Source organism: Cyclopterus lumpus, chromosome 24, assembly GCF_009769545.1.
Source record: "Cyclopterus lumpus isolate fCycLum1 chromosome 24, fCycLum1.pri, whole genome shotgun sequence".
In the NCBI taxonomy this organism is placed as follows: Eukaryota; Metazoa; Chordata; class Actinopteri; order Perciformes; family Cyclopteridae; genus Cyclopterus; species Cyclopterus lumpus.
This window is the reverse complement of record NC_046989.1, coordinates 7,732,054-7,758,044: the sequence shown is the minus strand read 5'-3', so window position 1 is coordinate 7,758,044 and position 25,991 is coordinate 7,732,054. Positions and strand designations below refer to the sequence as shown.

General features: G+C 41.1%; 1 protein-coding gene across 1 annotated transcript in view; it reads right to left on the bottom strand.

Annotated features, from left to right (window-relative positions):
• The window catches only part of esrrgb (estrogen-related receptor gamma b), a 33,903-nt gene extending 23,022 nt beyond the window's left edge, over positions 1 to 10,881 (bottom strand). Inside the window, exons 1-2 of the mRNA XM_034527664.1 lie at positions 10,812 to 10,881; positions 131 to 546 (exon numbers count right to left, since the gene is read on the bottom strand). Coding sequence (XP_034383555.1) covers positions 131 to 546; positions 10,812 to 10,861 — 466 coding nt within the window. The 5' untranslated portion in view covers positions 10,862 to 10,881. The remainder of the gene's footprint in view (positions 1 to 130; positions 547 to 10,811) is intronic.
• Between the last annotated feature and the right edge of the window lie 15,110 nt (positions 10,882 to 25,991).

The window sequence follows — 25,991 nt, the reverse complement described above, 5'->3', positions numbered from 1 at the left end:
AAAGGGCGAAACACTTTCTTTGCAGCATATTCAACCACCTGGGAAATTACATAAAATATGATTATTCTCAGGTTTAACTGGGAGCATGCAGGCATTGGAGATGAAGCTGGTGAGAAGAAGTGATAAATACCTTGTATCGTCCTCTTGAAAAAGGCTTTGCAGGCCTCACAGGACGCCACCCCATAGTGGTACCCTGAGGCAATGTCACCGCACACCAGGCACAGCCTCTTGGGGATGGCATTGAGCATGTACTCGCATTTGATTGGCGAGTCGTCCGCCACGACGCCGGAGCACTCCTCGTAGCGGCGTAGGCAGGCGGCGCCACCTCCGAGCATGCCCGGGTTGAACATTGGCGGGGAGTCCAAGGCGTGCGAGTGTCTGCTGCCGCCGTTAATGTAATGGCCGCTGGCGTCAGAGTTGCCGCTGGGACTGTGGTGACTGCCGGTGTCTACTAGCGAGGAGGATGGACTGGAAGGCTCGGTTTTGACGTAGGAACCACAGCTGGAGGATAGGTGTCGGTCCTCAGCGGGCATTCTGGTTAGCAACCTGGACGAACACACAAAAGGGGAGAGCCGAGGTCAGTGGAGGGAATTCAGAATTCACAGAAAACATGGTTGAAAACTGTGGGGCACTTGTGCCAAATCAGGAATTGAATAGAAACAACTTTCTCTGCTGAAAATCTTATAATAATTTTGTAAGGACTCAGTCAAGAGAAATTCCCTTATTTTCTTCACTCACCATGGATCAGCTAATCTTTCAATTAAAGTAAAAAAAAAACAGTATGAACAGGGCTTTCAAACAACATCAGCGATACGGAAAGGGAAGCCTGTTTACCTCACGTGCAAATCAGCACTGATTTATTTAGACTGAGACACAAATAACCTGACATGGAAGTAAATACCTTGAATAGGGAAGGTAGCGCCGTAGTAGCACTTTGGTAGCACTTAAATGGCTCTTACTGATAGCACTTTGTAGTTTAACTTTATTGAAGAAATTGTACTTGCTTGATTCTTGTTGTTCTGAGTTTGGACTCATGGTTTAATGCACTTATTGTAAGTCGCTATGGATAAAAGCGTCAGCTAAATGACATGTAATGTAATGTAAATATACATCAGAAAACTGCAGAATCAGTGAAATTACCAGCATTAACAAGTTTGACAAGATGCACAGAGCGTTGCTTTTCTTCCATCATCTGCTGATCATTCTGCGAGAGATTCATCAGCTGTGATGGAGCGCGCCGCTCCGTCTGAGTTTGATGATAGATTGTGTTACACGCACAACCATTTATGTGCTGGAATGCCAAGTGATATACTACAGCGGCTTATTTCTCTCAGGCGAAATGGTAACTAACGACCACGTCAACAGATGCCCCATACATCTTGCAAACAATGCCCACAATTGGTCGGCTGCCAACGGTAAATGAATGAATGAAACTTCAGGAGGCCGTTAATGGACAGAGAGAGGTGTTACACTCAGCATATGGAGGATCATGGGTAATACATGACCCGATCAATAGTCCCGGTTAGTTTGCCAAAGGGTGGTGCCGGGTTACGGTGGACTTAAGTGAGAGGTTGGAGAGGCTGAGGAAGAGGCACTGACCTGGGATTAAGTTCCCTGGTCCCACATTTCATTACAACATTTGTTACATAAAATGTTACACAAAGCAGACTTATGGACAAAAGGAAAGCGCTTCGGTTGCAGCATAATTACCAAATATGATCAGACGATCAGAAACAAAAAGGTTCCTGGAGGAATTCTTGCATTGCTGCATGTATTATATATATATATATATATATATATATATATACATACACACAACTTGAGTTGTATTTTACGCTTTTCATGGCAGATTCTATTTGTCGAGCTTTTAAAGAGGACACGGTTCTTTATTAGCCGTGGAAAGTTTTATGTAAGAAGTGATGTACTTTTTTGTCACGACAATTACGTTGCAGACTTATCGTTCAATATATGGACATGACCTCGATCGTTTCTGCTGATCCCTGTTTTGCCCGTTGCGTTTTCATGCGTCAAGTCCATTTGATCCAGTGGTCGTGTGGTTTTATTTAATTTATTTAGGACCCATTAAGATTTTGTTCCGAAGAGTTAAAAGTGTATTGTTATTTGAAAGGGTCCACTTGCATTATTATGCTATTATAATAATGTCTTAAAATGGTAATAATATTGTTTATCACAGTTATTTCTGGGACAACATATTTATCGTCCAACAAAAGGCCTACTACATTGTTGCATAATACTTTCCTCTGTGTAATTACAGGAGCATGAAATGAGGCCTGGATCCGCGTTAGGACCGCTGGCTCTGTCTGTCAGAGTTGCTGCTGATCTTAACTTGAGACCGACATGCTTGCGAGTTGTAAATAATGGGTGAGAACCGTGGAAAGCCATGTTAAGAATGTCAGAAACTAACAGGAAGCTGATGCTGACCAGATTCCTCTGAACTTGTTGCCCATTTGCTGCCAAGCGGCTGCCTCGTTTTTCAAATTTGGTATTGTGGTTGGTAAAGTATTTTCCCTCTGTGCATAAGTGTTTATATAAAGCCATGAAGTCATCCGGCCCCGACAACATGAAACCTCTCCTTTAACTGCTAACGGCTGGAGGGAGGAGGAGGAGATAGCCTCTACCCCTGGGCCGAGATCAGATCTATTGATCCTCTGCTTCCTTCCTGTTCCAGATGAGGCATGAAAAAAATAAACCCTCCTCTTACGGGTCCCAGACATTCCTTATGCATTTTTAATCAGTCAGGACTGTTAACATAGTGAGAGATGGAGCCATACATAATGTTAGTCTTCATTCTGAGCCGAGTGTGGTTTACAAAAGATCCACAGTGCTCACGTTAAATCTCAGCAGCAATCAGCATGCACCGATACTCGATTTGAAGGAATATTTTCTCCCCTCGGAGGGAATTGGAGAAAGCGGCGTGGCAACAGTTAATACATCATCGCAGCCACATCGAGGGGGGGGGGGGGGGTGGGGGGGGGTTTCCCTACGGAATAGTACATTGTGGCATATGTAAAAAGTAGTTCACTCCCCACTTAGCACACAGTAACGCTGGGGAGATGTTTTTTGTTAGGTTTAATGGAAATTTCTAATGGGTCCTTTCAAATCTGTCGAAATGAAATAATGGCACGAACCACCAATCCGCGCAGACAGAAATAGCTTCATAGTCTCATACTTTGGTTTCTTCTGCTTATTATAAAAAAAAGAGACAGAGTTTCTAAGCGCAGCCTGACTCTACTCAACCCGCCCCACTCCCTTTGTGGCGTGCGCATACACACACGCACATGCACACGCACACACACACACACACACACACTCAAACGCATTGCACCTAATATCTAATGGGGTAATGTTTGCTCCGCCGTGCAGAAAAATGGTACAAACCAAGCAGACAAGCAAGACTCATCAGACGGACGTGAAGGTCACCTGCCTTCTCTGCGCTGCTGTTCTTTGAGGCCCAGACGGTCCCACAATGGACGCCTCGGAGCAGCACAGACACCGGTTTCAGTGTGTCCACCACACGGAAAGAAAGAGACATACGCTACAGTGCAATGACTAGAGCGGCTGTCCATAAGGCCGTACATGCTCAGTGACCAGTTGTTTTTGTTTTTATTCTCATTCTGGAGGCGAGGTGAGACGGGTGTGAAAATGTCCCACCAGAGCAGCTTAAAATCTCAAATGTTAATGTGTGCATGTGTGTGTATTTTGGCATGCCTCCTCATGTGTGGCAGTGTTGCAGATCCCCTGCTTCCCCACATAAATCCTGACTCTATCCACCTCTTCTCTAAACTATGAATCATGTTTCCCAGCCTTCCGGATTTCTGCAGAATATTTTTTTATTTATTTACCAGCAGTTAAAAAAGAAAAAGAAAGAAGAAGCATATTCAAAGCGATTGAATGACCTCGACGAATGAAGGGTTAAAAAAATCCGACTCTCCATATTTTACTATGTATTTTCCCACTGAGGGGAAATATTATTGTGGAGCGTGGGGTTGAGCTCGTAGCAAGGAACACAACGTAAATCATGGCGCTGAACACACAGTCAAACATGGAAGCGTAGAAGGACAGAGGCAAGGAGCCATGCATGAAATTAGTTCATTAATCTTTCTATGATAGGCTGTCCCTGTTTGGGGCAAACTCTATCAGCTTTAAACTGAGTGCCCCTTCCTGCCTGACACATAGATTACACCGCTAGTCCAAGGAAATGAATGGTCACGCCAGTGGGAAAATGGGGTAGCGTGTGTCGCCCCAGTGTTAAGTAGCAACAACAGCATGCGCGGGACACAGCGTCGGCACAAATGAAGGTCATCAAAATATGTGTGCGTTCGGAAATTTAAATGCATTTATGCGCCGCTGCGAATAATGTAGTCAGTTTACGGGGGAACCGGCGTTAGTCAAAGTATATTTTTTTGAAGCACATTTTTAAGGTTATTTGTGATAATAGAAACAGCCGTGTTTATTAAAATCCGTTACGCGGGTGCATGTCTTCATCGTCTTTAGCTGTCGGCTCAAACCGTGCAGCTTCAGATTGGACACGTCTAAATCACAGCCTCTCAGCCATAAACTAGAAAGTTCTGGTTATTACTAATCAAGTCTGAATTGTTGCATAAAACCTGGCAATTTTGGACTCTTTTTTAAAATGTGTACCTGATCTAATTCATATTCTTCTTGCCTCTTCTGGGTAGGTTGTGTCTTCAATATCTGTTTCAGATATTTATGTTTAAGTATTTTGTGCATTAAATGTTTCAACTAGCTGCAAGACAGGAAAAATAAAGTTTAGGCCTGCAAGATTATTTTCATTATTGATTGGTATGCCAGCTAGAAAAATACTGAATATTGTCCATCACAAGTTCTTGGAGACCAAGGTGACGTCTTCATGTCTTTTTTTGTCCAACCAACAGTTCAAAACTGAGAAATGTTCAATTTAATAATAATGTTACCACCAAATATTAAAAATTGAGACGCTGAAGCCAGTTGATGTTTGCAATAATCAAAACATTCTGAAATTATCAAAAACCTTGCCAATTAATTTGTTTCAGCATGAATACATTAAAAGCTCCGGTTTGTGTTTTATGCTCTAATTGCAAAGGACTTTAGCAATTTTCCGCGGTAATTATTCTCAACACACTGAAGACAACCATGGGATATGGTTGAAACTATGAAAAATAAGTACGTGGACCTATTGACCGAAAAAAATGTGTGTACTGAAAGATGGAGATGTTTGTCTTGTCTTTACGGCTGAACAACATGTTTACTTTCTCACATAATCTTTACTTCAAAGTTACCACTCCTGAGCAAGTTAGTAAGTTGTACACACACACACACACACACACACACACACACACACACACACACACACACACACTCTCGTACACAGAACTTCCAGCATATGGCCTCTTCAATGTCACTGCCACGAAGAGAGATTGCACAGATTTCCCACATGGATGATGTCTCCTTACCTGGAGTATCAACCCCCATCTACATACACGTCCACCACCTCCAGGAAATTGCTCTCCCTGCAAAGTCAAACACACCCCTAACTGCCTTTTAAAGAGAGACAGAAGAAGGAGGCTATGGGGGGGGGGAAGGGGGGGGGAAAGAATAAACGAGCAGAGACTTAAGCCGTCATTGGGAATCAGACGGGGACTCATGAGGGACAGTTACGATATTGATTTCATAAATAAACAGAGATGGCCATCGATCCTAATGTTATTTTGCATTTCAATTACTGCCCAGTAACATAACCTTCAAACGTCTGCTTCTCCCCAGTAATAACATCCACTGATAATCACAAGCAAGTCTTGTCCGCTGCAAATTGGCTTTTCTCTCTCTCTCTCTCTCTGTCTGTCTCTCTCTCTCTCTTTTTTTTCCAAATGTGTAAATGACACAACTTTGCATTTGCCTAATGGTATTAGGCCATGGGCTGAATTTCAAGTGAGACTCGAGCTGATACAGTAAGCGCTCCGGTCAATTGACACAATGCAAATTAACGTGGTGAAGAGGAATTAAGTTCACAATGTGAGACCTCGAGAAGCTACAATGAGGCCCATTAAATTAAACATGCTGGCTGGCCCACACTCTATGATTAGTTGCACTGCTTCTTCTTCCTATGTGTGTGTGTGTGTGTGTTAATTTCATTTGATCAATAAAACAAACTCATTCTAGGGAGTCCTTTCTGCTGTTCACATACAGCCTGTTCAGATGAAAGCCACGTCGTGTTTTGATTGAATAGTGGCAACAACAAAAAAAGAGAAAAGAAGCCTCCATCTACATCCTGATGCATTCAGAGTCCTTGACAGGTTCCTAAAAGGATACATCTATACCCCGATATCAAGAGGGGGTCATGACACGTAATGAAGTTATTTCTCCACTCGTGCCGTCACGCGGAGCTGGGCTGTTCCCTCGTATGCAGCAGCCATCGTCATTAATAAACACTTCAGGCTGAATATTTTTGAATTGTTTTTTGTCCTTTGTCATTTTTTTGCGTCACCCGTCTTCATGAAAACTCAAAAGCTGGCGGTAAAAGAGAAGTATCATTACACAACCTCAAACTGTCCCATCACCTGCTCCATCCCACCGTCAGTAGACTCTGCTGGCTGATGGGACCAGTAGAATCAGCTGGGAAGCCAACTGTCAAACTGCAAAATGTTTTTTTGTTGTTGTAATTTTAAGTACAATAAAACAACTGCGACCGTGTTACATAAAGTGCAGCGATGGCCGTTTCCATGCAGTGCTGAAGGCGTGTTGGAAGCAGCCACATGTGTCCACTCACTGGAGTGATGAAGCAGAACGTAAGACACTGGCCCTCACAAGAAACAGAACTACATTAACAGTAATGTTACCAAGACTTACAATTGTATTTAATATTTCTAGCATGCTTTTGAAGAACATAAGCAGAAATAAGACCCACATTTATAGGTAACATATCAGATATGATCTCATAAATACAGTATCTGTTTCCACACTTGGAAAATACCATCACCTGACATTTCAATGTGTTCAATTTGAGTTTTATATCATACAGTTTCCAATTAAAAATATATACATAATAAACATAATACATACATACTGCTGTTATTTAATTAAGCAAAACTTTTACCGATACTACATATCAAAAATAATTTTATGTTGACTGTGCCTCTCATTTGTTCAGAAAAACTGAAAAAAATAAAAGGTTTATTGTACATTAAATATCAACTTTCAAATCTCTTCCTTATGAAGGGGAATTATGCGGTCATGTTGAGAATGTAGACAAGACAAAACATGATCTATTTATTTAATTTTTTTATATTAATGACACTGACTCATGGAAACGTTACGTTACAAACAGAATACGGCCATGTGTATAACTCGTGTAATAAATACAGACTCAACGCATAATAAGATGCGTTTCTCTTAACAGACACAGTCAGGTGTTTCCATGATATGGCACCGCTAAAATTAGATCCCAGGTCAGTGTGTGATTCTTTGGTCTCATCTGTACATGTATATGCACGCACGTGTGTGTGTATGTGTGTGTGTGTGTGTGTGTGCATACATTTGACCGCTTGTGCCTATTCCTGTTGGTTTGTTTGTGAAGGGCACCGACGTATGTAAACAGCAGGTAGAACGAGAGTGAAATGGATTAAAATGTATTGGAGCAAACTGATTATAAACAACAATTTTCTTGAAGTGTAAATGATGCAGGGACATAATGTGGCCGACCGTTTTAACATCAAAAATTACTTTTTAAAACATAAAAACATAGGACATTTTTGTATTCTTTTATTTCCTAATGAAGATATTTAATTATATCAAGTGTCTATGAAAAGAAAAACATTTAATCTCTCTCATCTGTCTGAAAAAGTGTAGAGTCACTCGCAGATTTTTAAAAATAGATGACAAAGTTTAAAGGACTCTGGTCCAGTTTGTGTTCTTTAATCCACGCTTACTGTAAAGCTGCATGTTATTTGGATTTTGGTTGCACACAAATTCTCTAAAAACTTGGTTCAAGAAACAACAAAGCGGACCTCATGTGCATATTTTATAAAGTTGAAATTATAAATTCCCCACACTGAAACATTTTAGTATATTTACATGTGATTTTATCTGAAGGCCAGACAGAACATTGAAGATAAAGAAGCAACCCAGTTGGTTCATTTGAGCGTATTTACATTTATGTACAAAAAGAAAATTAGCAATTGTTTTTCTTTTGTTTTAGAGGAGACACTGTGGCACAAAACATCTCTGAAAAAAAGTACTTAGTATCTATACAGCTAAATATGTGTATATAGATTCATTAAATATTTATATAATATGATAACTGCACGCTATAACAGTTTGCTCAGGAGGTAAGTTTTCTACCAACAGAGACGTTGTGGGACAGTTGGACACATCAGTCTTGGGGCCTCTCACCTCTGGCCAGAAGGTTGGTCGTCAGTCCTCAAGTGATTATTAATAGCATGCCCTGCAGCCAGACCTTACTAAGCATAGCTTTATGTGACACCAAAAGCACAGATTTACTGTGTGCAAATACAGAAGCAACTACAATTACATGCAGTGTGGTTAACAATGCTTAAAGGTAAAGACAGATTTAAGGATAATTTACTGTTATTACATATTGCATAGCTGCTGTTACAATGAAGCTTTTGTTACTATAAACTGTAAGTTACCAACAGTTCATAGTTAATAAATAGATGGCTGTTTGATTTGAAAGCACCATCAAGGTTTTCTTTCCCTAAATAAACTATAGTCAACAGAGCAAGTTAAACTAACTCCCTCAGAACATGCAACATTAGTCAAAGGGAGATGTCGATCTCCAATGTGACCCAACAGTCCAGTTTTCAGGGGGGGGGGGCAAGTTGAGAGCTGCATACAGTCACAAACATGTTCACATGCACATGCGTGACTATCTGCTGATGCGCCCAACCACACATATATTTGTGCGGGTCCATAAATGAAGTGTAAACATGCAAATGTACACACACATAAAGTCAGACATACACACACAAGCACACAAGCACACACACACACACACACACACACAAGCACACACACACACACACACACACACACACACAAGCACACACACAGACCTGGGGGTCACTTTAGGTTTCAGCATCACATTGTGTCGTTTGTCTTTTTGTAATTTAAAAATTCAATTTAAAATGCTTTCACAAGAAGGAAACAATTAATAATAGTTTTAATTGAATGGAAGTTTACTACATGCAGTTTTATAGATTCTGGAAATTGATGATTGTGCGAAAAATAAGAGCTCAGGGGTTGTGTGTGTTTTCTTTCTTTTTTTTCAAGTGCGCCGCAATCTGCACAAGAATTACAATATTGAATGTCAAGACAATACATGTAACCGATATATTTAAACACATTAACAAGAAAAGAAACCCGGATCTGTTACTTTTATGTGAGCTATCAAAACAAATGACACATTCGCAAAACAATGGTGGTTAAACATTACCCTCACATGCATTTTATATCTGCCTGCTGAGGAATTAGTGTCATCATTTTGATTGTATAGTAATTAAATTAAATGTATGTGCTTCATATAATGTACATTATATGTGCATCACCGTTGAAACAATTTGCATTGTCAATGTTGTCAATCTCACACTTTATTTTCTACTTGAGTGCCATTTTTGGGTGCCAGTGCATATCTAAAATACAACATAAAAATGAATGTAAAAATCAACGAGATGCACATTTTAATGGGGCACGAGATTACTGCAAATGTGTGTTTAAAATCATCCACTTTAAAGTCATTTCCCCCAACACCTCTTATAAAATCTGTTACTTTTGAATGCAACAATGTTTTCTAATTTCCCTCGCTAACCAAAACACAGGCTGATGTGATTTCACTTTAATGAGTTGTTGATTAACATTGGGAATTATAGTGCAGAGTTTGCAAATATTCATAATCATAGTCCTGTCGAAAGTGCTAAGCGGGTCAAACCTTTGCAATCCCATCTACAGCTTAAACATAAGAGGATCCCAGTAAAAGGTCTCTGTCATAGTTGGTGGAGAGAAGAGCTTCTTTCGGGCAAGAAGAGTTATGAAATACAAAAGGCAGGTGCTCCATTTGACATATGTGAGACTTTCTTTGACTATACTAAAACTAAAACAAGCTGCTTCATTCCTGCACGTGGAACCGAATGCAAAATGACACTTTAATCTTATTTAGAGCCTTATTATTTTTACATTAACTGCACACGTTGGTTATGATGTGCTTTTTTATCATATAGCAAAGTGCAACAAATCTCCAACCACATACAAATTGATCAAAGCTTTAACAAAACATGAGCAGGCGAGTTTTCGTATACTCTCCTCTCAAGAACACACACTCTCACCCACCCAACACACACACACACACACACACACACTGGGCAACACCATACAGTCCCAGTTGTCTTATGGGACACCGCTGGACAATAGCTGCTGCCAGAGGTTATATCGTCCGCATGAATCTTCGTCTGTTGCTGAGGTTAAACCCCGGATCCCGATGCAGAGCTAGACCGTCCGACCTGGACTCCCCGCGGGCTGCGCTACCGCAGCCTCACTCACACTGAGCTCTGCTGTCCCGTACACGGTGGGGGGAGGGGGGGCTGAGATAACGCGAGGAACTCACTAGGTTTAAAAATATTTTTAAAAAAATGGCTTAACTTTATGCACGAGATTAATTTCACAAACGGTTTACACACATATTTTTCCTTGTGATCGTTGAAAAAATAAAAATAAATAAAAGTTCTCGCCTATTTTGGAAACAAGTGTGAAGATGACAGATAGAGAGGAAAAGATGCACCTACTGGTTGTGGTAGCAGAGAGGGTCAGGGATGCACAGTTCGGAAACATCCATCAGTCCACGTTAAGCATTCCAGGTGTTGCAACAAAAAAAAAACTGATAAACAAACAGCTGGAGGAGGAGGGGGGGGGGGGGGGCTGGAGGAGGAGATCAGTTCCTAAATCTCCACATATCTTGATGAAATGTTGTTGGTCAGGTGTTCCTGGGTGTTGCCTCCCCTCCCTCCCCTGTTCAACTCTCTCTCACACACACACAAAATATATTTAAAAAAAAAAAAAACCTTCTGCCTCGGCCCGACAAACTCCAGTCTGCACAGGTGCTGCACACTCAGGAGGCTCGGGAGGACGCGTGGAGAGACGGAGAGTGGTGTTGATACAGGAAGAGGAGGACAACCTGAAGTGCGGATGAAGAGAGGAAACGGGAAGTAAGAGTCCAGAAGAGGAGAAAGAGTAAAGATCAGGGGAGTGATGGATAGAGAAAGAGAGAATAAGAGACGGACACAGATGGATGGAGAGCAGCAGTGGCGAGAGCGCACTCAGTCTGAGCAAGTCAGTGAGGGGATTGAGTCTCCATTGAAGTCACGGGGGCTCTTTAAGAGCAGGAGGGAGTGGCTCGGCGCATATGGAGCTGCTGCCATTGGCCGGTTTCAGGAAGGCTGTCCTGAGAGCAGCCAATGACGGCGAGAGATTGCTGAGATGGGAGGGGCTAATCAAGGACCAGTCGGTATCCAGTCATTCACAAGGGAGCGCTGCAAAACACAGACACAGGCAGACCCCCCAGATATATATAGATAGATATATAGTGGATATATATATATATATATATATATATATATATATATATATATATATATATAGAGAGAGATAGGGAGATAGATGGGGAGTTTAACATAAAGTGCTTCCAACTGCACAAGTAAACTGAAGTGGACAGTAGTAATTCACAAGCAACAGCAGTAGCAGCAGAGCTCACTGAAGGCGATTTAACCAGGTCTGTTTACTGTGCTTTAAAGGGCTCAGTGCCAGCTTACAGAGCTAAACTGTTCTCTTTACTCATCTATCCTCTCCGCCGTGGATCTGGCTTTCCACAGCATGCCCTCCTTTGAAGTAATGGCAGCTGCTTCCCACAGCATTTCACCAATCACACTGTGAATGGACGGGGTCCACCAATAACCGAAGAGACAGGATGTAAGGAAACCGAGAGTGATAATGACCTCGGCAGGAACGATAATAACGATGACGACGACAGACAAGTTTGAGTGGATCTTTACCACGTCTGTGTAATGTGGCAGCCATCAGGGGAAACTCAAAGCCCCCCCCCCCCTCCTCATCCAACCCACTTCATCAACCCACATTTTCCTGATCGATAGAAAACCCATCATGCGCTCTTATTGATCACCGCGTTGCTGTGTCGCCAGAAGCTTCGGGACAGACTCTGTTTCCCAACCAAAAAAAAAAAGGAATCATAAATGTGGACGTTTTCTTTTCATGTCAGTCCATATCAAAGTCACATGGAGCGAAGGCTGATTGCTTTAATAAAAGGAGCTGTGCATTCTCAATTAAATGTTGTGATCAATATTTTTGGCATTTCATGTACTTTCCTGCAGCGGAACACCAGGATATTCCCGTTGATCTGATTAAGACATCCAGACATAATCAATAGAGGAGATAGGTTTATGTTTTTAATGAGGCAGAGAGAGCATTTAGAAAAAGGAAAGACGCTAATGTTAAGAGGACATGTATGAGGATTTCACATCAAGGTAGAACACATGGAAGAAGTTAATGAGATGAAAATCAAACGTGGACGTGTTTTTAAAAAAAAGAAAAGTTTCATGCCAACTTAGTGAAGAAATAGATGAAAGACATTGGACTAAAGTCAAGCTGCGTATTTGGTTAAATAAAACACATTTTAACTGAAGAAAAAATGACATTCTCATCTGTCAGGGTAGTTTTATTTCAGTCTATTAAATAAAAGAATGACTCATGTGTTTAAGTTGCCAGTTTTCTGAGGTGGGCCATATTGTAAGTCCAGGGCTCATCTGCCTCCCTCCTTCTCAGCCAGCCAGCTTACACAGCGAGGGGACACCGGGCTTCATGGCATCTGACAGGAAATCTATTGAGCGCACATTCGGTAATCCCACTATCACGCTATCGCCAAACGAAGAAGCAGTAATCCAATCATTAGGTCTGTATTTAAGCAAAACAGATTTTCAGCTCCACGACCAAGAGTGTGTCTCTTTAAGCAGATCACAGTGAGTCGTGGATCAAAACACAGTGCAGGCTGCAGTTTATGTTTACATGATAGTTGTGCTCTCATTTGCTCTTTGTCACCCTCAGTGGTGCATTCCCCCATCTCCACCGCCTCTGAATGCTGGAAGCGGGAATCAGGTTTATTTTTGGAGAAACATTTAGGCTTGTGTTGTTTGCACAGTTGAAAATGTGTGCGCTCGTTTAGAAGAAGACATACAAACCTGCACAGAACGCTCCTAAAAGCACATCAGGAACACTGACATTTAACCGTGTGTGTGTGTGTGTGTGCAACCAGCAGCTTGTTTCCCAAAAGTGAAAAAGCACCAATCACTATCTGTCAATAAATAGTAATTACATATCGTGGTGAGTTGAGGGACACAATCTCCCCGTTACACTGTCTGCATGTAATTAAATTCATGATTCATGTGCAAACTGGTCTTTTATGTTCGACCTTCTGACCTCTCCAACCAGACACTGTACCATGTGGCTCAGCAGGAAGCCCACTGGGTACTTCCTCCTAACTGGTGCTGTGGACTTACCTTGTGACAAATGCTGCATGCCAACTTTCAACAACAAAGAAACTGACACAATAATTGAGTGAATTACATGAATAATAATAGAAAAGTGCTAAAGTAGCTTTATGAAGGAGCTGTAAAGCTGGATATAAATGGCCGCCACCTCCCTGCTTTAACTGAGCTCATCACATGACCGTACTCTGCTCTAAATCACATTATTGAAACATAGAAGAAAGAAGAAAATGGGAACTATACAAGCTATAAAGTCATTTCCCTTCAAATATACTTAGTGGATGGCGTGTTTCTTTTAAAAGTATGAGTTTTGTCATAAAATTATAGAAAGTTGATGAAATTGGAAATGATTTCATCTCTGAAAAGAAGTATGATGAACAAACTATGTTTCCGTTCAAATTAGAAATGTTCTGCTGTACTTAGTGGAATAATTAGGAGAGAAAAAACCCATTTCTTATCTAGTGAAAGCCCACAAACAGAAATAAAACATTAACATTATCATTGGCTTTGTATGTTATTTGACTAACACTGTATTCAGAGTGAGGAAACTAGTGCACAACTTCCATCAGAAATAACGACGTAAAGTAGAAACATAGAGAGCTATGGCTCAAATTAAACAATTTAAAAAAGAGTCTGATAATGTTTCTGGAAGTAATTTCATTATAAAGCCACTAAAGTAACAAAGCGACATTATAAATAAATCTGACAAATATAAGAGCGACTATCAGAGATTTTACCTGTTCTATTATTCTGTTTTGTTATATTTAGGTGTATTGTTTTATGGGTTTTCTTGACGCTGATATAACTTTGTTTTACGATGCTTTGTTACATGTTTAATATCTGTTGTTTTCAACATCGTGGTATCATGTTGGAAAGAAGTGTTCTCACTTTAACTTTGAAATAAAAAAAACACAACATGTTTTGATGATTCAACATATATTTTCATCTACTAAAACAAATTGGAAACTCTCACCATGAAAGCAAACATATATTGTACACAGACCAAAATACTACAGAGATTAAACCTCTAAAAGGGAAGTGTAAAAGCTTCATCCCCACAAATCAACACATGTGTCTTTAACTATTAACACGCAGCGCACCGACCAGAACCTGAATCCCTCAGATCCATCATTTGCACATTTGCCTCTCGCTGCCACACACTTGTTTGGCTCGAGTGCTGGAGGAGTGTGGAGAAGGATAATTACTATAGCCACAGGGCTGCATTAATCAGCTGGGTGCATTTGTTTTTTTTTATTATGTCCCTGTCCCCTCTCTCGGCCACCAGGACGAGGCGGTGCAGGTGGAGGAGCGTGGTCGCCCCGCTGCCAGTTCACGCTGGGTTAATAAATGCTATTAGCCTCTATCTCTTGCCTCTTAATTTCTCATTTAACTGCAGACAGTTAAAACAAAACTACACGTGCAGCGTTGTTAATCAGGGACTCGTAGCAGGACTCGGATATCTTGATTAAGAGAGCTGGACTCAAGCGATGAGGGACAGAAATGTATCTCTAGTATTGAGACTGGACCTATTTTTACACTTCGTCATGAAATGTCCATGTTGGAAATCCACAGTTAATCATTTAATATAGTGGTGGTATGTTTTGATATAGGGTTATATATATATATATATATCAAAAATGTTAAATTATGCCTTTTGGCTCCTATAAGATAATATTTTGTATCCAATGTCCATAGCTTCTCCTGAACTGCCTTGTCTGTATCTACACTGTAGATTTAGACATTTATATTGTGGGTACATGTATTATAACTATATTAGGATGAGGAGTCCTTTTGATTCAGTGGGGAGACTTAGATCTATTCATTTTATAATTTTTAATTTGAAGGTAAAAACCGTTTTTATAAACTCTTAAAGTGTGGTTACATCCGTGCAGTCATGTAACGTGGCACCAACACTATCACAGTTATGCTCACCGCACCATTCATTATTAAAATGTCCTCAATCATGACAAGACACTTTGGTTAAATGCAATCGCCAAATGGCATATATTATCCTGAGGACATTCTTCTAACCTGCGTTGCATCTACGCTCCAAATGAAAGCTGTGATTGTGACTCCAGCGACAGCGAATGGTCTCCACTGTGTTTAATCACATTAAATATAAACAAAATCAATTGCACCGCCATGCTCTAATTTTAAATAGCTCCTCGACACCGGCCCGAATCCTCGGCGACTCGTCTACGTCACCTGCATAACACAGGAGGGTCTGGATAGAGTCACCTCTAAAGCGAAGCCAGGTTGTGTCATTGCCATCCAGAAACAGGATCAATACATTCCTCTCAAGTTCATTCCAATAAGGCAGCTGGCAAAAAACGGCCCTCGTGGCGTCAGCTTTTTACAGCTTTATGACGCTTATGCATACGAAGCAAGCCAGCCTGCTGTGTTCAGACCCTGCGGGTGAAACAGCTAGCGCCGAGAGAAGTGGGTAACTTTACACGGTCGCTTTGACTGTCTGCTGGACAAAAAGACTCCAAAACACGATGAGACTTTTCATTTATTCATTATATTTGGATCTCTTATTAAAAACAGCGTGCATCATTTAAAATTTTTTTTTTTTTTTACACAGAACCAACAGCTAGCTTGTGTTATGCACTTACATTTATGCGTGTAGGTACTGATCTGTAGACTAACAGTGGTGACAACTAGTGCATAAGTAAGTGTTACCAAAAAATGTATCGCATGTTCATGGAATTCGTGTCACGGAGCCGCCGGTCGGGGCTCGTAACAACTTCAACGTCTCAGAACACCCACAGGGCACTGGTAACTCTTCAATTACCAGCTCCACTCTGAGGAACGCTTAACTTAAGTACAAAACTTTCAGTTTCAAATGACTTATCGTGTGTTTGATAAGGAAATTATCCTCTTTGCTTGTCTCATTCCCACAACGTTTCAGTATAAATCACCTCCAAAGACGAGAGGATTGTCAAAACACTTAGAGTCAGTGGCGTATCCTGTGAAACAAAAATCATCTGAGCATGATTTTAGCTATGCTGATAAATGATCAAATTAGTTCAATGCATAATTTAAACAGCTACCGACGACACACACACACACACATACACGCACACACGCACACACTTGAAAGCATTATGCCTAGTCTTATATGAAGAGTGAGGGAGGAAAAAAAATGAATGTCTGGTGCATTTTAAACTGCAAGAGTTGCAGCCTGTTTACACAGTGCTGATGAATATAATACTAAAAACAAACATTTATGTAAAGCAGCCTCGGTTGGCAGTAAATCTCATTTTAAAGAGAGGCTTGGTATTCAAGACTTGGCTCCGCTAAGATCCAGGGATGACTTTCATTTAGTCTCACCTTTCCATCCAACCGGGGTCACCCCTGTTGGTATAGCAAGCACAGCAGTCACATTGCTCCACCATGCGCGCAGATTGCTTACTAGAACCGCCTGGAACCTTTCATATTTCCCAGTCAGCATTTTTACGGGATAATTTTGGCAGCCTTTAAGGATATCGCAGCCTTAATAGAGGATAAAAATAAACGGGTGGTGGAAGGGCTATATCAGGCCGGTATAATCTTGTAGTCTATACTGTGTAGAGCTAAACATCTGGCTTTGGCTCCTTTCAATGAGATTAAACTTCTCTCCAGTTGATTCCAAAAGACCATTTGTCCTATTTTTAAAACTAGAAAGAGCACATTGAGCCAAGTGAATCCAAAACGGCCAGTTAAACTGATTAAAATACTATGGTGTAAATGGCATTACAGAGCAGCTTCTAAGAATGTCTTTGGTCTATATCCCATTGAGCGATTCTGGTCAGCAGATTTCTAAAGATAGTTTGGTAGATTCAGTTTGTATTTGCACACGTGTGCGCGCCTCACTTAACTGTGTGTGTGTGTGTGTGTGTGTGTGTGTGTGTGTGTGTGTGTGTGTGTGTGTGTGTGAGTGATGTGTGAGCATATCGGTACATGTAGTCACAGTACTGACTGACTTCTGTATAAGAGAGCTTGTCAAAATGTCTCAAAGAAGGAAACAGCTTAATTCAATCAGTGCTGCCGCTTTCAAGACCACGGGGGAGCCGGCTAATGGTGTTAGAAACTTAAAAAGTTTGAAAAAAAAATAAGCTTGAGGAAGTTCTCACTACCTGGGAAAGAAGTCTGTTCCTTGAGGCTTTTCTCTACTGTATGATAGTAAAAGCTCCACTCTTCCAGGCCTTGTTGCTTCTCTGTGAGCTCAAATGCTGGATTTTAGTTTGTGCTCCTCCCATGAGGGGCAAAGCTTTGCAGAAGTTAGAGGAGGGTTATATGAAGTTCAGTGGAAATGTATTTCTTTCCAGCTCTCAGCCAACTTTTTCATAAAAGACGAGAATATGGATCGAGATGTTCTCCAGGAGCATGTTTGGAAGTGAGAGGATGGGGAGTTGGAGAATATACAGGTTTAAGTAAATGTGAAAAAAAGGAACCCCTCTTCTAAATAGGCATCCTGTGGGCATTCCCTTTTAGATTTATGAGAAAGAGATGTTAATGCCAGAATCTGGAGAAAACATGACAGTGTGTGTCTATGACTATGGGCTGTGCTGTGAAAAACTGTGGGTCTATAAGGCATGCACCTCGTTTGTTTAATGCGCCCTTCCCCCCTCTCCGACATTCACCCCCATTAATTCCATGATTGTGTCTTCCTCTCATTTTCTCCCTCGTTATGCATTTAATGTTTCCAATTTGCCGTCATCACAGAAAAACGCCACAAGAAGCTATAAATTCTTTTCTAATTCCAAATAATTAGGATTACACGGACCAGTGGTTTTCAATCAGCGAGATCATCTCAGTGATAGATGGTAGGATAACTGGTCATTGCCGAGACATAAATATTGTGTCGTTCAATTAATCTGGTCTAATGAGGTGTCAAAGCTGCCACTCATCCATCAAATACAATTAGGAATAAACACATATGCATGGAGATGGGTAATTAATAATTAGCAAAGCAAAGAAAACAGTATTGGTTTCAGCAGCCACATTCACAGAGCAATTTACCACAGCCCCTTCTCCATTTGATCTTTCTCGTGACTGAGACAATGCCACATCAAAGGAATTTCAATCAATCTTTACCCGTTTTTCGTGTCTGATGTTTGATACGCTTGCGGATTCTGCCGAGACATGTGTCACTTTAGAATACCGTTATGCACCTTAATAAAGAGGCAGCTCCGAATCACATTAACATCTGAAACCTTAAAAAGAAAAACCTTCAATCTGGGTGCTTTTCATCCGGATGAACTACACCGAGACCTGGAAACACAGAGTGCTGCGAAAAACGTGATGGATAGAGTTCTTTTCTGGACCAAGAAAGAGGAAAACATTTATTCTAGATCTTGGGAATTGGGGACCACCATCAACACTTTATCTTCATCTCTCTCTAAAGCCCACTAGGCTCATTGTCCTAAAAAAGACATTTCCCACCGAGTGTTCATTGTCTTCCATTTTCAGAGGGCAGTCAAGCATCCTGACAGAATTAAAGTGCAGTGCTGGGATGAGACCTCTGGTATGAAAATAATAATTTATCCTGCCGAGCTCCAAACATAATGTTCCAGCTGTCGAAAGCTTTCATCAGAATCTGTCACACAAAGGTGGAAATATTTGAGACCCACTCGCATCAACTCTCAGCCACAGATCCTGCTTATTAACGCTCTCTGTGGCACCCGAGTTGACACCTGTCAAACAGGAGCAGTGGGGTCGTTTGCCTTTGACACCGTTAACAATTATAAGGCTTCAACTCAGACTTCTGGTCATTTTTTAAACCAAAAGAAAAACTGGAAGTAACACAATTGTGCTAAATCAACAACAACGATTAATTTGCGACAGCAAATATTTAAGATTTCTATTAAAGTTACTATTGAACTTTTAAAACAGTCTCAATTTAATACTGATTTAGTATTAATGTAATCATCAGGGAGAAGATTGGCTGTATAATTGTGTATAATAGTTGTAAGAAAATGTTGTTAGTTAACGCATTTGGCAAGTCGCACACATGTTGATATTGAACGCATCAGTATTCCAGTGACTTGATGTTTGCATCATTTTCTTTTGTGTATCTAAAGTGTATTTTCAATGTATGACTTCAATGTATTTTCAATGTATTCTTACAGGATCTGAGTACTTCCTCCACCACTGACATAAATAATGTAAGTATGCAGACCCTGAGTCAAGATTATTTTGCCCCGTTAGACACTTTAGCTCAGCTCATTTGTATTAATTACGGTATTATTACTGGAATAGCAAATGCAAATGAGAAGACAGAGTATGCAAACTTTATGTTCTCATCCATGACATTAGTACCATTCATTTATCACAAACAGTGTCCAAGGGTTTGAAAAAAGAGAACTTCCAGTGAGGCCCAGCAGACACAGGATGCACCAGAAGTCAGCGGCGTTGTCCTCCTGATGTAAGAGTCTACATAAGAGGCCAGAGACACCGAGACACCCCGATGGTTCAGTTCAGTAGCAGCAAAGAGGCAATTACCCAGAGGCATCGGGGCGAAAGACAGGAGGAAAATCAATACGTCATTTCAGCATTTCAGAGGGTGTTTCCTTCAACTGAGTGAATGTTTCAATTTACCAGTGTGAGGTAGTTGTTGTTTTTTGAGTTCATCTCCTTTCGTATCACATATTGTACGGTGAAAATGTTAATAAATAATGATTTAGCTGTAAATCCTTCACATGGTGTGGGCTATTTAAGACTGCTTCAAGTGCATGAATGCAAATGCATTTGGTTCCATTGAACGTGAGGTCTAGCATTAATAACAATTGACAGCATACTGCCACGAATTTTGAGTTGGAAAAAGCAGCAGAAAAAAAAAAGCATATGCAGGCACCTCTGTGCATGGCATATTTTGGAGGAATTCACTTCACCTGACCCCGAGGTTAAGTGTCTGAGAGGAATTTGGTCTCGTCCTAATGGCACAGCGGTGTGGTGTAAGTTCACACAAAGTTTACAGCTCCCACGCCGAACCGTTGTGTACCCTGTCACACTCTGTTATGGAGGCGGGCAGATGGGCAACCCCTGCCCACCCAGCACCACGATGCCATAGTGAGGTGACAGCAGCCAGACAAAAAAAAAAAAAAAAAAATGGAACAAATCAATAATGGCGTCTCTTATGGAGAAGACCAAACCACAGCACAACACGATAATGACCACAAACCCACTCAAGCGTTGAGGCTACCCCCAGAGAGACGCTTCTTTAAATGAATGTAGGTTAGTGTGAGTGACTAATCGCCGACTAAATTAGAAAAGACAATATCACACGGCTTTGTGCTGCTTCTGAGAGCTTAGTCTGCTCTGACTCACAGGAGCACCTATTGCCCATGATGATTGTTAAACATAATGGCACACCTTCTTCCACATAACCTGGCAATTATACCGCCTGCAAAAGAAACTTCAGGCGTTATCTCCTTACAAAATAGTAAAAGACCCATTTTTTAAGGATTAGATATAGCGAACTTTTATGTCGTGGATTTGAATATGAAAAGGGAGACTGGTGGGGAGCGCGGGGGAGCCCAAGGGACCCAAACACAGACTTCCTCTAAAATGTTAATCGTTTGGCTAATTGAAGGTATGTTCTTTGTCGGCTGTGCGTTTGGGAGGGTCCTTTCTACGGGCCGAGCGAGCACAAGGTAGCAGCGCCTTCAGATGTGATTGTATTTGACTGCTGCGGCACTGGGGCGCCGGTGGATTTAGGTGCTTTTAAGATAAGTTACGGGGGACACACGCATAGCCACAGACGTGCATGGAGACACACATAAACCTGCATGTACACACACACACACATACATGCACACACACACACACACAAACACATGTACATGCCATCTATTTGCATTTCAAAAGAGCGTAATTGCCCCGGGCGGTGGCAGGGGGAGTGTGGCCTCAGGATTCCCTGAGAGCGCCATGTGAAGTTGACGAATCACGAGTCTCGATTCAACCGAAGCTCCTCTTTCATACGAGCATATTCACACCAACAGCCTCCTGAGTAATAGGCAGGTGGAGCAGTCACACACCCTCACACAGACAACCCATTTACTCCTGGTTGCAGTTCAGGGTGAAAAATAATAAAAATCCCAATTGATCGTTTTTGTAAAAAGGATTTTCCCTTTTCCCCTTTTCCAAGGATAGTTTTTTGTTGTTTCAAATGTTTTGCTTAGTTATTATGGTATATTCAAGCTGACCAGCACTATTATTACAGTCACAAAAAGAAAATAAATCAGGTTCAGGCCATTTCATGCAGCTGGTCAGTGATCATATATCATTTTTCTTTCACACAAAGCTACAATTTTAAGGTTGACCTTTTGCTCATGAGAGGCAGATGACAATTTTATGAATTTTACAAATGGTCAAACATTCATCCGTAAAACAGACTTAGATTTAGTCAGACTTTTTTCATAATTTTTTCGGATACAGCAGCAGTATAAGTTATGGTCTTTCCTTTCATCACTGTGATATTTTCCCGTTCGTAAAATCCCTTTTGGACAATAGGTTTAGTGTATGGCCAAGAAATCCATTTACTCAATCAAAAACCTGTTTTCTCTTAATCCTCAGAGACAGAACATATGAATGTGAGACGCTTCTTATTAACAGAAGAGCAACAGGTCAAGCAGCTAAATGAACTTCTGATCAGGAGCTAATGTGTGATTCTGCAGATCCAGCAATTTGTTGAATAAAACTTTGCCTTAAAACAGTAATTAATACAAGTATCCAGTCATACATCTTTCAAATGATGGTATAGTTTATATATTTTTTTAAATTCCGTCATAGTTCTCATTTACAAAGGTTACGTTATTTAGTTTAAGTCCTCGTTTTCATCGTGAAAAATGGGCCTCCAACGAAACCCCAATAATCTAGGTATGTGTAAACACCGCAGGTGGAAATGACCAGAAACCGGCCGCGTGCTTATGTTTGTATTAATGTTCCAGTTCCACGTTCTTGCCCGACCCGGCCGGTCAGGGATCCAAGCTGAGGTGACTACAGTCCACTGAAAGGTACGCCGCCTCGTTGCTGGAAAGACTGATGGCCTCGCAGAAGTGTTATTCGTCTTGCATTGCTGGGTGAGCCCTCACGTCCACTCAGGAAGAGATGAAAGAGGGACGGACGGTCTTGTCTGGGAGAAGTGCTCGCAATGTGGTGGAGGACAATCTGTCACCAGCAGTCATCACTTAGCTGAGCCCGGAGCCCGCACCACTCACTCAACGAGAGCCTCACCAGACTCAAGTGGGAGCGCTGGGCAGAGCCAGAAAGAGACATGATTAAAAATACGCATGAAATGAAATGAAATGCAAATCCTTCACCCTTTTACTTTAATGCTGAACTCAAAAATCGGATTCAATTTGACCAACAAAAAAAAAAAGAATACGGAATATTCAAGATAGTAAAACTATTTGACTCTCGTTCTACCTTTTTTTTTCCTCAAATAGTTCAATTATCTAAGTGTTTCATTCCATGTTTAACCACCCACAAAATAACACACAAACACACTTTAGTGTCTGATAGCAGCCGGCACTGCGCGTGGAGGTGAAGGACGTGCAGAGGGGCCGCCCTGTCTCATGACACAATAAATGACTGTGATCCAGGTTCCAGCGAAAACAAGGACTGCTTTTCAATTCCACCTCTTTTACCGGGATGAATGATGAACCCGAGGTAAGAGGTGCAGTGTTGTGGTATTAACATACATCAGGGGCCAGAGCGCCACACTAAATCAGGAGCCCCGCCGCATTTGTTATTCTAATGACAAGCAATAGCCACGTTCGGTCTGTGTTGAGTCGGGAGATCCTAAACTGTTTGAGGACTTAACTAAAGAAAAAGACTAAAAGTAAAAACAAAGGAAACGTCTGAAGGAGGAATGACAATGGAGACTGATACTTTTTAGTCATAGTTTAAGTGTTTAAGAGAAGCTTTCTACTTTAAGTATTAACACAGTCATTTAAAAGTGGAATGCATGACAGAAAAGGGCCCATATACCATGCTGGCGTTACACTAATCTACACAAATGTTACACAAAAGCAATCTCCATGAGTGCTAAAAATTAAAAACATAACCCAGGTAAGGCTACATTTCAATCAATGAGAGCGACGTTTTAAAATCACATTAGAGGCTCTCTACTTCAAATCACTTTTACTCATCTCCGAGGTGTTTTAACCAACAGCTGCTCATCTGACCCGACGGATCATAAATCGGCTTTCAGGAGAAGATCGGGCGAAAAGGAGAAGAAAAGACGGACGATTCCTGTGAACTTGGCGGATGGAATAATCAATACTGACAAAAATAAATGTCTTGACTATTTATCAAAGTCTGTGGTCAGCGCTGCAGCAGGAGTCCTGTAATGTATATTTCATACACTTTTATAGTCATTGATTACCTGCCGTGTAGTTTGTAAATTACGTGTATATTGATCTGCTCATCATACAGTTTGGGCTTTTACTGTCGGCCATTTGTGCCACTGATAAAGAGATCAGGATTGAACTCTGTAATATAAATCCTAAACAATTTTCTGTCAACATCACATTATCAGGTGAAATAAGTTATTCATGCAGTATTTATAAAGTAACAGTTTAGTGTCTACATTAGTGTAGATGAGTATTAATAGCATTATTATTCAAAGAAGCCTCTGTCAATTATGAAAACATATTTTTCATGCGTTCCCTTACGAATGTCCAGCAACATGAGGGATCAGCGCGCCTGCATTAGTTCCTGTGGTGCGGAAACTGTTTCTTAGATTTAGGAAAAAATCTTGGTTTGGGTTCAAAGAAGTCTGTTTTTTTAAGTATGCTTGTTAGGTAACTTAGGTAACTTAGGTAGGTGGCATTATTTTTCGTAAGTTACGGAACAAAGGTTGAAATAAGTCAACGTTGACTTTTGGTTTCACACGGGACACAAACAGCGGTCAAGTCACCTACTTGATTGACCCGTCCATCGATCCCGACCTCCGCCCCCAACGCAGACTTTGCTGCTCTTTATACGCCATCCGACTTCCCAGAGGCAGGCCTGCACGTCCTGGCTCACGGTTACGAGGGTCATAAACAAATTAAAGTGCATTACTTTTCGTACAAACAGTGAATGAGAACTGCCAGAATGATTAGTTTAATCGAATGTTTCTTGTGAGGCAGAAAACAAATGTGCACGTAGTCATGAAAATGCAGGCTACGTTTTGAAAATTGGTTGTCTCTAAAAAAAAAGAAAAGAAAAAAAGGGCGCTTTCTGCAGCATCACAAGGTGATTCCTGCTTCTGAAGTCAAACATATTGATCAAAGGTGATAAATCAAAACATGAAGACGAGAAATACCAGTCAGAACTACCATTTATTCTCATTATATGAGCTTATGGGTATATTCCATAGGGAGATTGAAGTGAAAAAATGACCAGGAGTGTCCCCGTGAGTCCGAACAGATTACACTCCTAGAGATGGAGTTAGGGTGGGAGGGAAAGAGGCACGGCTTGGATCGATGGCGCCAGATCAATGATCAATAGGCCGCTCTCACCAATACACTTCCTGCTGACGCTCACAGCTCTTGTTACACAGATGAAAATAGGTGGGCAGGGCCAGAGTGTGATGATGATTTATGTAAGCGGAGCAGATGTTTCATTTTGGAGAGAGACTGTCTGATAGAGACGCCTGAATGTCACCGCCTGGACAGTGAGTGAGTATTTTATACCAATGGACTGCTGCTGGTCTGATGATCACGACTTACAGGAAGTGGAACAAACTACTTTAATGTGAGAGACTCCAAGACAGCTGTATATGTAAAAAACACTGTTTATTTTAAACTGATTTTCCCAAATGAAATATAGGAAATTCATTTGTCACCCCAAAACAAAATTCATCATTTTGTTGGAGAATTGGGCACCAGAGAAAGAGGAGGAAGACATATTTTAAAGCTTAGTTTGGTCTAAGTAATGGCACTTAATGTTCTATATCATAAGCCAAATTGTTGCTTTTTTCAGGCCAACATCTCTTCTCAACAGACTGTAACTCAAGGGGTGGAAGATGGCAAAAAAAGATCAAAATCAATATCAAACTTGCCGGGCAACCGAGAACAAAGCAACAGATCATTTCCCTGCAGTCTCGTGGATGATATTGTATCATTATAGATTACAAATATACTGTAGTATCTTCAAATGTCTCTTTTATCTTGGAAGAAGTGAAAATGTGGCTTATGGAGAGTTTTATTTTATCATCCGTCAAACTCAAACAAAAGGCACATTTTTAACCTTACTAGCTGAATTGGAGTCTGACATTTTACAGAAGTACATTAAAGGACTAGTGTGTAGGATTCAGCGGCATCTCGCCAACTGAACACCCCCCCGTCCTATGCAATGGTGTTGGAGAACTACGGTGGCCTGTATGTCACGTGAAAGGCTCTCACCAGCGTTTGGTTTGTCCGTTCTGGGCCTCTGTAG